Source organism: Schistocerca gregaria, chromosome 1 (assembly GCF_023897955.1).
Source record: "Schistocerca gregaria isolate iqSchGreg1 chromosome 1, iqSchGreg1.2, whole genome shotgun sequence".
NCBI classification, from domain to species: domain Eukaryota; kingdom Metazoa; phylum Arthropoda; class Insecta; order Orthoptera; family Acrididae; genus Schistocerca; species Schistocerca gregaria.
In genome coordinates, this window is record NC_064920.1 from 1,091,280,878 (window position 1) to 1,091,294,394 (window position 13,517).

The 13,517-nt window shown below is 40.6% G+C and overlaps 1 protein-coding gene across 2 annotated transcripts in view; it reads left to right on the forward strand.

The window, feature by feature from the left end:
- LOC126282043 (aldehyde dehydrogenase, mitochondrial-like) overlaps window positions 1-12,747 on the forward strand; it is a 126,485-nt gene extending 113,738 nt beyond the window's left edge. The window contains exons 10-12 of one of the 2 annotated variants that reach the window (XM_049981462.1): window positions 11,094-11,251; window positions 12,352-12,426; window positions 12,513-12,747. In XM_049981462.1, coding sequence (XP_049837419.1) covers window positions 11,094-11,251; window positions 12,352-12,426; window positions 12,513-12,582 — 303 coding nt within the window. In that variant the 3' untranslated portion in view covers window positions 12,583-12,747. The remainder of the gene's footprint in view (window positions 1-11,093; window positions 11,252-12,351; window positions 12,427-12,512) is intronic. The other variant, XR_007551321.1, reaches the window with a different exon arrangement.
- The last annotated feature ends 770 nt before the right edge of the window (window positions 12,748-13,517 follow it).

The following is a 13,517-nucleotide window of genomic DNA, read 5'->3' on the forward strand; positions in this document are numbered from 1 at the left end:
TTTGGGTCATAATTCACAATTAAGGTGGACAGTGCTGTCTTCCATTCTGTTGGAACACTTTCCTGCACAACCTAAACTTCCCCACACATTTCATTCCACACGATGTTGTGCCTAGCTTTGAGACTGTCCAGCCATCCTGTTCTCTTTAGCGACTTTGAGAGCCTCACTCTGCAACATGGGTCCAGATAAAGGCAATTTTTTTTTCTGCACAGTCTTTCTCACTCACCTCGATTACATTAATCTTTTTGTTAAGTGTTAACTACACATACCGGTTGTTCAACATCATGTTACTGTATCTTTTAAAGTGCTATTAGTCAACTGAAGCTGGCAGAAAATAATCACCTTGCCAGGTAAAACCATTGTCTAAAGGAGCCATACCCACCTCTTTCAATGTGCTCATTGCAGCAGTGTGTTGGTAAATGCGCAACAATGTCCCTGTATGTGCTGACATGCGTCAATAATGAAGAAAACGAGAAAGTCGACAGAGTGCTGATGAATGAACTGTTTCCTTTGATGTACTGTACCAACACTGAGCATAACTTACTTGTTGCACAGAACAGCGCAGTTTTAGGTCCACACCAGCAGCATCGTGCTGTGCTGGAGCTCTTTTCTTGGTTTTGCACCATTTAACAGAGGTGTTAAAAGTAACATCCTTGTAGTCTTGAATAACTAGTGAACTGTATTACAGTAGTACTGTATAGGCTCTTTTTCGCATTATACAATGAATTATTAAGTACGTTCTAAGATTTACTTTCCGTTTTCATGTTAGACACATTCTGCTTTGTACAAAAAATCAGCATATAAAAGTGCACTGAATGAGTCAGGACTGAAATACTTCTACGGTTTGGGCAGATTTCCGAATTATATGTGTGCTGATTTGAGCATGCTTTACTGTTTTTTTTTTTGTCATCTAATTTGTAACCAAAGTCATTAAGGTAATTATCAGCTGTTGTAAAATGTGAAAGTAGAGCAAGAGTAAAGAAAGAGAGCAGGTAAACAATTTTCTTTGGAGTAGAATAGAACCCACAATCTCCACTGTAGTGATTTATGACCTTACACACTACACTGTGGTACTGCTACACAGACTGAGATCGTATTAATGGATGGTAAATAAATTAATCTCGTCTCTTGAAATGAATGTCTACCAGGAATAACAGTTTTAGGGTCAGATATGTGGCACCATAAACCATATTACCATTCAGTCTGTTCTCTGATCCCCATCCCTGACTAGAAGCAATCCCCTTGTCAGAGTTTCTCTGCTAGGTCTGAAGTCAACTTGTGTGTGACATAAGCTGTGAAGTTCTCACAAGATTGGTATTCCTTGCATTGTTCATAACTTCAAAGAAACTGCTGCCAAATAACTCATTTACCCACATTATAAATGGCATATTTATTGTGTGCACGTAGCCATCTGGTATCTCTCCTTTGAGATAAATACTTTGTAATTACACTCATTTCAGCATGATGTCCTTCCCCCTGTAATTTGTACATCATTGACTTGCTCAACTTCAACATTCTGCTTGCACTTTTCCTCATATTTTCTTTACGCAGTGTCACTGTTTTTTCCATCTCATTGCTAATAAATTTAATTTTGTTAACAAGCAGTTTCCCCCGTCAGGTAGCAATGTACACTGCTTTAATAGTGTGTGACTGTACATAGTCAGGCAACCTAGTTAGTTCCCATCACTGATGGAAACTGAGTATACGGTTTGTTTTTCTGAGTAGCAGAAGGAAAATCTAAGAATTTGGTGTGGTGTCTGTGAACAAAAGTAATTTATATAAATATGACAGCTATAGGCTTCCAAATTACTGCCAGCAAGGGAGTAAATACTCAGCCACAGTGCACGAGAAATACAAACCACTGTCGGGAAGCCACCTCTGCGCCACAAAAATAATATGTTGGCAAAAATTCCCCCTCTCTTTCTCTGCCTGTTATCGCTTCCTATCAAATGATGATGGTCCACCAATAGTAGCTGGAACTGTTTCACTCGATAACTCCACTTCTTATGAACAAGTGTGGAAAACTCCCTTTTATAAGTGAATGTGACACTGGTATTTGACAATGTTCTGCTAACCAGGAACACCAGAAAATCCTGAGGAAGATACCAGCAGTTCACTGAATCTTTGATTGTAAATCTGAAATTTGAAGAGTAGTATGATGCTGCCTGACAACCTAGATTACTTTACCTCCAGTGACGACGACAAGGAAAGCCTGCAACTTCTAGGCATTCTTTTACTTTGTTTCTCTTGCCTGATGTTAACCACCAATGTCAAATACTTTTGTTCTGCAATAAGCTAGGGATACATTGTGTCTATGGAAATTATTTGTATTTCTAGTATTGTGGTAGCAAATTTCACAGTTCACCCTAAACTGAATCTTGTTATTGACCACAAAAACCACAACAGAATGTACCATTGGCACATAAGTGTAAAAACTGCTAGGTCCCTGACGAGGATACTGCAAGATATTTGGTGATTTGCTTTACACTGCTTCATTGCCCCAAAAGATTATGCAACAGAAGTATGTACAAAGACTACAAAGCAGTTGATGCATTTAGGTGTGTCATCACCTATAGTTGCGCATAAATGTGAGTGTGTTTATGCTGGAGTCAGTTCAATTTCACTTAAAGGGCAAAAACCTGAAGCTTATACTGAAACTGAACACTGGCAAAAGTATATATCAACTGAATTTTGGCTACGTGAAGTAAGTAACATAAAGGCTACTAAATGTGCCTAAACATCAAAGAGAGAATCTGGTTTTGATGGTATGCTCTTAGCAAGAGATGTGATACTGAATGTTTTCACCTGTCACTAATCCAGTAGCAGAAAAGAGTTTGCTCAAACATCTTTGAATACTTTAATTAATAAGCCCATTTGCTGGCCATGGTAGGAGTTGATGTTATTGTGGAGATTCTCTTGATATGCTGTTGTGTTACGGACTGGGGAATAATAAATTTCTGAATAACTTTTGACAATATAAGAATAGATACATTGCTACTTACTGTTCAGAAGATACATTATGTTGCAGACAGGCACAATCAAGACACTTCCATAAAGCTTTCTGCTGCAGCCTTCATCAGCAGAAGAGAAACACACCATTCATACACACAAGCAAGCACATCTTATGTGCACGAATGCCAACTCTGACAGCTCAGCTCAAATCGGTTCAAGGTCCCGGAGTTGGCAGTGCATGAGGTGTGCTTGCCTGTGTGTATGAATGTGTGAGTTTCTCTTCTGTTGATGAAGGATGTGGCAGAAAACTTTATGTAAGTGTCTTTTAATTGTGCCTGTCTGCATCTTAATGTCTTTTTTATGGTAATGTATTTTTCCTACATGGAGTTTCCATTCATTGAATAACTTCTGAAATAGTGTGTCCCATGCTTTCCTTTCGGCATTCAAAATTTCATATTTAATCCTTTCCACTGCAAAAGCAAGTTGTGCTTGAAATTCAGAACTTTGTTTTTCACTCTGATGTCAAGCCTCATTTGACATGATTTTTTTGTAGCTCCCACATGCTACATTCTTGACTCTGTGTAATAGGCACCAATGTCGCATAGTGCTGCCATCTAGGAAGCCTGTGTTAAAGCAGTGTTGAACTGTAGCAGTTGTATTGAGAGAAAGGTCACAATTGTTATGTTCAAATTAGTAGGTGTGAAATGGCTAGTTCTTCATGCAAAGCTCTTTCTTAGGAAGATACTGTGTAGCTTTAGAGGAATGTCCGAGTGAAAATGAGAGACAATGATTTTGATGGCAACAGTGATTCATTTGTGAACAATTGGAATAAAATGGTGATGGAAGAAATCCACCCTGAAGAGCATCATAAAATATCACACAATGAAAAGTTTTTTATTTCAATGCTTACGTAAATATACTTGAATGAAACTGCACTTCCTGTTTTAATGTATACCCTACCCCTGACAGGACAGTGGAAGTGGAAACAGTTTCCCCTTTCTCCGTCCTATCACCCTCTCCCAGTTCACGTCCCCAAATCACCTTCAGTGTGCATTTCTCCCCACTGGCTCCTATAATTGTGCTTAGCTCTTATACCTGCAAACCCATCATCCTACATTCCTAGTCAGCAAAGCAGCTGCCTCTCGCTGGGCCTCTAGCCAACCCCCTCCTCCCTTCCAATCCCTTCCCCACTCAACCTGATGCTACCCTACCACAACCAGGCCTCCTACCAAATTGCATGCGTGGATGTGTTTGTGTATGCGTGCATATTTTACTTGTTGTTTGTTGTTGTTGTCTTCAGTCCTGAGACTTGTTTGATGCAGCTCTCCATGCTACTCTGTCCTGTGCAAGCTTCATCATCTCCCAGTACCTACTGCAACCTACATCCTTCTGAATCTGCTTGGTGTATTCATCTCTTGGTCTCCCTCTACGATTTTTACCCTCCACGCTGCCCTCCAATGTTAATTTTGTGATCCCTTGATGCCTCAAAACATGTCCTACCAACCGATCCCTTCTTCTAGTCAAGTTGTGCCACAAACTTCTCTTTTCCCCAATCCTATTGAATACCTCCTCATTAGTTACGTGATCTATCCACATTCTTCTGTAGCACCACATTTCGAAAGATTCTATTCTCTTCTTGTCCAAACTAGTTATCATCCTTGTTTCACTTCCATACATGGCTACAATCCATACAAATACTTTCAGAAACGACTTCCTGACACTTAAATCTATACTCGATGTTAACAAATTTCTCTTCTTCAGAAACGCTTTCCTTTTATATCCTCTCTACTTCGAGCATCAGCAGTTATTTTACTTCCTAAATAGCAAAACTCCTTTACTGCTTTAAGCGTCTACTTTCCTAATCCAATTCCCTCAACATCACCTGATTTAATTCGACTACATTCCATTATCCTCGTTTTGCTTTTATTGATGTTCATCTTACATCCTCCTTTCAAGACACTGTCCATTCCATTCAACTACTCTTCCAAGTCCTTTGCCGTCTCTGACAGAATGACAATGTCATCGACGAACCTCAAAGTTTTTACTTCTTCTCCATGAATTTTAATACCTACTCCGAATTTTTCTTTTGTTTCCTTTACTGCTTGCTCAATATACAGATTGAATAACATCAGGGAGAGGCTACAACCCTGTCTCACTCCTTTCCCAACCACTGCTTCCTTTTCATGCCCCTCGACTCTTATGACTGCCATCTGGTTTCTGTACAAATTTAAATAGCCTTTCGCTCCCTGTATTTTACCCCTGCCACCTTCAGAATTTGAAAGAGAGCATTCCAGTCAACATTGTCAAAAGCTTTATTTAAGTCTACAAATGCTAGAAACGTAGGTTTGCCTTTTCTTAATCTTTCTTCTAAGATAAGTCGTAAGGTCAGTATTGCCTCACGTGTTCCAACATTTCTACGGAATCCAAACTGATCCTCCCCGAGGTCCGCAGCTACCAGTTTTTCCATTTGTCTGTAAAGAATTCGCGTTAGTATTTTGCAGCTGTTACTTATTAAACTGATAGTTCGGTAATTTTCACATCTGTCAACACCTGCTTTCTTCGGGATTGGAATTATTATATTCTTCTGGAAGTCTGAGGGTATTTCGCCTGTCTTATACATCTTGCTCACCAGCTGGTAGCGTTTTGTCATGATTGGCTCTCCCAAGGCGGTCAGTAGTTCTAATGGAATGTTGTCTACTCCCAGGGCCTTGTTTCGACTCAGGTCTATCAGTGCTCTGTCAAACTCTTCACGCAGTATCTTATCTCCCATTTCGTCTTCATCTACATCCTCTTCCATTTCCATAATATTGTCCTCAAGTACATTGCCCTTGTATAAACTCTCTATATACTCCTTCCACCTTTCTGCCTTCCCTTCTTTGCTTAGAACTGGTTGGTCATCTGAGCTCTTTATATTCATACAAGTGGTTATCTTCTCTCCAAAGGTCTCTTTAATTTTCCTGTAGACAGTACCTATCTTACCCCTAATGAGATAAGCTTCTATATCCTTACCTTTGTCCTCTAGTCATCCCTGCTTAGCCATTTTGCACTTCCTGTCGATCTCATTTTTGAGACGTCTGTATTCCTTTTTGCCTGCTTCATTTACTGCATTTTTATATTTTCTCCTTTCATCAATTAAATTCAATATTTCTTCTGTTACCCAATGATTTCTAGCAGCCCTCGTCTTTTTACCTACTTTATTCTCTGCTTCCTTCACTACTTCATCCCTCAGAGTTACCCATTCTTCTTCTACTGTTTATCTTTCCCCCATTTCTGTCAATTGCTACCTTATGCTCTCCTTGAAACTCTGTACAACCTCTGGTTCTTTCAGCTTATCCAGATCCCATGCCCTTAAATTCTCACCTTTTTGCAATTTCTTCAGTTTTAATCTACAGGTCATAACCAACAGATTGTGGTCAGACTCCACGTCTGCCCCTGGAAATGTCCTACAATTTAAAACCTTATTCCTAAATCTCTGTCTTACCATTATATAATCTATCTGATACCTTTTAGTATCTCCAGGATTCTTCCATGTATACAACCTTCTTTCATGATTCTTGAACCAAGTGTTAGCTATGATTAAGTTATGCTCTGTGCAAAATTCTACCAGACGGCTTCCTCTTTCATTCCTCTCCCCCAATCCATATTCACCCAGTATGTTTCCTTCTCTCCCTTTTCCTACACTCGAATTCCAGTCACCCATGACTATTAAATTTTCGGCTCCCTTCACTACCTGAATAATTTCTTTTATCTCATCAAACATTTCATCAATTTCTTCATAATCTGTACAGCTAGTTGGCATATAAACTTGTACTACTGTAGTAGGCATGGGCTTTGTGTCTATCTTGGTCACAATAATGTGTTCACTATGCCATTTGTAGTAGCTTAACCCCATTCCTATTTTCCTATTCATTATTAAACCTACTCCTGCATTACCCCTAATTGATTTTGTATTTATAACCCTGTATTCACCTGACCAAAACTCTTGCTCCTTCTGCCACCGAACTTCACTAATTCTCACTATATCTAACTTTAACCTATCCATTTCCCTTTTTAAATTTTCTAACCTACCTGCCCGATTAAGGGATCTGACATTCCACGCTCCGATCCGTAGAACGCCAGTTTTCTTTCTCCTGATAACGACGTCCTCCTGAGTAGTCCCCGCCCGGAGATCCGAGTGGGGGATTATTTTACCTCCGGAATATTTTACCCAAGAGGACGCCATCATCATTTAATCATACAGTAAAGCTGCATGTCCTCGGGAAAAAATACGGCTGTAGTTTCCCCTTGCTTTCAGCTGTTCGCAGTACCAGCACAGCAAGGCCGTTTTGGTTAATGTTGCAAGGCCAGATCAGTCAATCATCCAGACTGTTGCCCCTGCAACTACTGAAAAGGCTGCTGCCCCTCTTCAGGAACCACATGTTTGTCTGGCCTCTCAACAGATACCCCTCCATTGTGGTTGCACCTACGGTACGGCCATCTGTATAGCTGAGGCACACAAGCCTCCCCACCAATGGCAAGGTCCATGGTTCATGGGGGGATATTTTAGTTTAGTTTGTAAAAAGATTACTCAGAAAGCTAGCAATTTTTCTTTCTTTTTGTGTGCACCTATTGTCAACTCAATCCTTCTGTTTTCCAGTGAGAGGTCTCCTTTAACCCGAAAGTATTTACATTCTACCAGAGCTTTTCTACAAAATCTGTTTTTTATACACTCCTGGAAATTGAAATAAGAACACCTTGAATTCATTGTCCCAGGAAGGGGAAACTTTATTGACACATTCCTGGGGTCAGATACATCACATGATCACACTGACAGAACCACAGGCACATAGACACAGGCAACAGAGCATGCACAATGTCGGCACTAGTACAGTGTATATCCACCTTTCGCAGCAATGCAGGCTGCTATTCTCCCATGGAGACGACCGTAGAGATGCTGGATGTAGTCCTGTGGAATGGCTTGCCATGCCATTTCCACCTGGCGCCTCAGTTGGACCAGCGTTCGTGCTGGACATGCAGACCGCGTGAGACGACGCTTCATCCAGTCCCAAACATGCTCAATGGAGGACAGATCCGGAGATCTTGCTGGCCAGGGTAGTTGACTTACACCTTCTAGAGTACGTTGGGTGGCACGGGATACATGCGGACGTGCATTGTCCTGTTGGAACAGCAAGTTCCCTTGCCGGTCTAGGAATGGTAGAACGATGGGTTCGATGACGGTTTGGATGTACCGTGCACTATTCAGTGTGCCCTCGACGATCACCAGAGGTGTACGGCCAGTGTAGGAGATCGCTCCCCACACCATGATGCCGGGTGTTGGCCCTGTGTGCCTCGGTCGTATGCAGACCTGATTGTGGCGCTCACCTGCACGGTGCCAAACATGCATACGACCATCATTGGCACCTAGGCAGAAGCGACTCTCATCGCTGAAGATGACACGTCTCCATTCGTCCCTCCATTCACGCCTGTCGCGACACCACTGGAGGCGGGCTGCACGATGTGTAGACCTTGCGCCCCACGTGTTGAGCAATTCGGTGGTACGTCCACCCGGCCTCCCGCATGTCTGTTCGATCTCTGATTTCTCTTATTTTATTTTGATGATCATTCCTACCTATGTAGGTTGGGCTCAACAAAATATTTTCGCATTCGAAAGAGAAAGTTGGTGACTGAAATTTCGTAAAAAGGCCTCGCCGTGACGAAAAACGTCTATGCTGTAATGACTTCCATCCCAACTCGTGTATCATATCTGCCACACTCTCTCCCCTATAACGCGATAATACAAAACGAGCTGCCCTTTTTTGCACCCTTTCGATGTCCTCCGTCAATCCCACCTGCTAAGGATCCCACACTGCGCAGCAATATTCTAACAGAGGACAAACGAGTGTAGTGTAAGCTGTCTCTTTAGTGGACTTGTTGCATCTTCTAAGTGTCCTGCCAATGAAACGCAACCTTTGGCTCGCCTTCCCCACAATATTATATATGTGGTCTTTCCAACTGAAGTTGTTTGTAATTTTAACACCCAGGTACTTAGTTGAATTGACAGCCTTGGAATTGTACTATTTATCAAGTAATTGAATTCCAACGGATTTGTTTTGGAACTCATGTGGATCACCTCACACTTTTCGTTATTTAGTGTCAACTGCCACCTGCCACATCATACAGCAATCTTTTCTAAAACTCTTTGCAGCTGATACTGGTCTTCAGATGACCTTACATTGCTTGAATTAATAATTAGTGTAACTTCCTGCATTCATTTAGCTGGGTATGTAATTATCTACTGGTTCGCTATCCTATCAATTCCATAAAACCTCAATTTATCATGATTCATCAGTCAAATGCCTTCTATAGGTCACAGAGAATATCAGCTGATGTTATTTTGTTATTTAATGCTTGTAAAACTTGTTGAGTGAATGTGTAAATGGCATTCTCAAGTAGAGCAACTTTTATGAAATCCAAACTGTGACTTGCTGAGGATATTATTGTTGCTCAGGTGACATACTATTCTACAATACATCACCACAAAAATTTTGGAAAATATCAGTTGTGAAACAAGTCAGTAGTTATTCATACCTCACCTACCACTTTCCTTATAAAAGTGTTTAAAAATGGCATATTTCTATCTCTCTGGAAAAATGCCCTGAGTCAGTGATGCATGACATACTGAGGGTATAGAAGTCATGGGATAGTGATGTGCACATGTACAGGTTGCAGTAGTGTCGCATACACAAGATATAAAATGGCAGTACTATGGCAGAGCTGTTGTTTGTACTCAGGTGATCCATGTGAAAAGGTTTCCAACATGCCAATGACCACACAAAAGAAAGTAACAGACTCTGAACAGGGAATGTAGTAAGACCTAGACACAGGGACATCCCATTTTGGAAATCGCGAGGGAATTAGTATTCCAAGATTGATAGTGTCAGAAGTGTGCCGTTAATACCGGATGTCGGCCATTACCTCTTACCACAGACTATGCAGTGGTTGACTGTCTTCACTTACCGACCAAGAGTAGCAGAATTTGCTTAGAGCTGTCAGTGCTGACGACAGAAATCAGTGTGGGATGCGTGACGAACATCTCAATTAAAACAGTGCAACAAAATTTAGCATTAATGGGCTATTGCAGTAGATGACAGATGAGTGTCTTTGCTAACTGCTTGATGTCACCTGTAGTGCCTCTCCTGGGCTCATGATCGTATCAGTTGGACTCTTGACAGCTGGAAAACCATGGTCTTGTTAGACGAGCCCAATTTCAATTGGTAAGAGCTGATGGTAGTGTTTGATTGTGGTGGAGACCCCATGAAGCCACGGACTCAAGTTGTCAGTAAGGCACTGTGTAAGCTGGTGGCGGCTCCATAACAGTATGGGCTGTGTTGATGTGGAATGGACTAGGTCGTTTGGTCCAACTGAATCGATCATTGAAGGGAAATGTTTGTGTTTGGTTACTTGGTGACCATCTGAAGCCATTCATGGATTTTGTTTCCAAACAAAAATGGAATTTTTATGGTCGACAGTGAGTCATGTTACCTGCCACAATTGTTCATGATTGCTTTGGAGAACATTCTGGACAGTTCGAGTGAATGATTTGGCCAAGCAGATTACCTGACATGAATCCCATGAAACATTTATGTGACATAATTGAGAGGTCAGTTTGAGCACAAAATCTTGCCCTGGCAACACTTTCACAGTTATGGATGATTGTAGAGGCAGCATGGCTCGGCATCTCTGCAGAGGACTTACAACGATGTGTTGAGTGCATGCCATGTCGAGCTGCTGAACAGTACACCAGGCAAAAGGTGGTCTGACATGATGTTAGGAGGTATCCCATGACTTTAATCGCCTCAGTGTATTTTATTATGGGAACTGCGTCAAATACAGTTGAGCTTATATTTTGACAGGATATGTAATTTTCTTAATTTCAGAAGAAATTCGAGTATCTTTGTAATCACATTATTTTCTTTATCTAAAACTGACATAAAAATCTTGACTCTGGCATGTACTTAGTTTCAACACACATTGTAATTTTGATGTCAGGAATGGGTATCTGATATCACAACTGTATTGTTGTCATCTGTCACTGAACACAGCTGTTCATGAGATTGTACATGATTTTGCAATTATTATAAAAAATGGCATTAATGTTTCAGATATTTGGTCCAGTCCAGTGTATTATAAAATTTAAAACTCTAGAAGAAGCAATCGAGAGAGCTAACAACACAACTTATGGATTGGCAGCTGGAATAATCACAAAGGATATAAATAAAGCTCTTGTGTTTGCACATGCTGTAGAAGCTGGTTCTGTGTGGTAATGTATCCTCTCATGCTATGCTTAATACACTTAAGGGCTAAATTTTATTATACATCTGTTACTGACATCCAAAATTAAGTCATATCAATTCACATAAACTGCTTTATCAAAAGTGGGAAGCTTCCCTACAATTTTGGGGGGGGGGGGGGGGGGGGGGGTTGTTGTCACATTTTGGTGTTAATGGGAGTGTGTGCAGTGTGCAGTATGACTGGTACCTCCAAAGCTAGCAAAAGCTATTGTATGTAAGAGCCATTCATCAGTCAGCTGCAAGTGAATAGCTATGTATCTTCATGTTTTTTATTGTTTCCATCCTGCAATTTTCATCATTGGAATATGACCTTGGGAAAAATCTTTTTCCACATGTATGTTGCTGCTATGTTGTACACTTCTTGAAATAAAAGCAAGGAACGGTAGCATACTAACGATAAGTGTTTTTATCATGTGCTGGATCACATTTCACTTCTTTGTGACAAGATGGACAAACTGTCTTCACACATTTTAGGTAGTGTAGAGTTTCCAAGAATATCTCATAATATTGTCAGTTACAAATTAGCTTATACCAACCCAATTCTCTATTAACCTGATTTAGTAGCCCTTCCACAAGCATGCTGCACACTTGTGTAAATTCTATGAAATCACTGGTATGTGTCCTGAAACACGAAAGTTCCCTGTGATGTCATAAATGCTGATTGCCAAGGCATGGTGGAAACCAGAACAGATTTCTAGCAAAATTCTCTTCTTGGTAAAGGTCAGCTTTGTTCACAGTGCCTCGGTTTGTCAGCATTTGGGGAGTGTGAGCTTAATCAGTGAGCACCTCTTGTCTTGTTCTTTGTACCAAAGTAAACAGCAGGACCATAAGATTTACAGGCTTGAATTTGTGTTTGATCCAAGACTATTAGTTGATGTGGGGAGCAGTTGCTTCCCCCCCACCCCACCCCCCCTCCTACCCAACCATCCACCAAATAAGTTACAATGTCCTATATTAATGAAAGAATTATCGCAAGTTAGTTACACAAATACTGTTTAAATACAGAGTGTAGAAGAAATGGACCATGCAAAGGCTTGGTTTTAATCGTCTTATTTTATTTTAATTGCAGGATAAACTGTTATGATGCTGTAACATCACAGGCACCATTTGGAGGATTCAAACAGTCAGGCTATGGCAGAGAACTGTGAGTACATTTGCAGATCAGATAAAGATGGAGTATTAAGATGTCCTATTTGTAATTAGGTGGCTTATCCTGTTTTCTCTTTTCAGGGGAGAAGATGCTCTGAAAGAATATACAGAAGTAAAAACAGTTTCTGTTAAGCTGCCAGTAAAAAACTAAGCTAACATACAAGAGATATTTAAAGCTGATTCTTGATGTGTATTGCATAAAATACCAGTGATAAGATTTAAGCAAGAGATGTTTTTGAAGATTCACATGTTTTGATAAATAATGCCTGGATGTAATACAAAAATTATTAAAACTTGCCCTATATAGCACAGACAATTTATTTCTTACAACTTAGTCAACTTTTGTAGAGCATTTATATCCAATCCTGAAACAAGTTTGGGCCATTTACTGAATAAGAGTTGCTGACTGGCAAAATCCAGATGTGTTTATGAAGACCCATCACTACTCACCCGATAGAAGAGGTGTTAACAGTGGACGAGCATTAAAAAAACACTTTACATTTTGGATTGGAGTGTGAAGAGAAAAAACCCTGCCCATGTATTTAAAAAGAGGTAATAACTCTTTTCTGTACTCCCTTAACAAATACACTGATGAGCCAAAAAATGATGGCCACTTGCTTAATAGCTTGTTTGTCCATTTTTGGAATGAAATACATAACTTATTCTGCATATCAAAGATCTGACACTTTGCTGGTCGGTTTGTTGATGTATATGGCATTAAGACGTCAACACACCGGTCATGTAATTCACGTGAATAATTTGGTGATAGCAACTGTCGGGGAAGATATCAAGCATGAAGGGATACAGGTGGTTTGCAGCTGTCAGTGTGTACTTGATGACTCAAGACTTTTCCTCATAGCTTTAATTCTGCCAGTACCTCGTCTCCTACCTTCCAATCTTCACAGAAGCTCTCCTGCAGACTTTGCACAACTAGCACTCCTGGAAGAAAGGATATTGCGGAGAGATTGCTTAGCCACAGCCTAGGGATGTTTCCAGAATGAAATTTTCCCTCTGCAGCAGTGTGTGCTGATATGAAACTTCTCGGCAGATTAAAACTCTGTGCTGGGCCGAGACTCGAACTTGGTA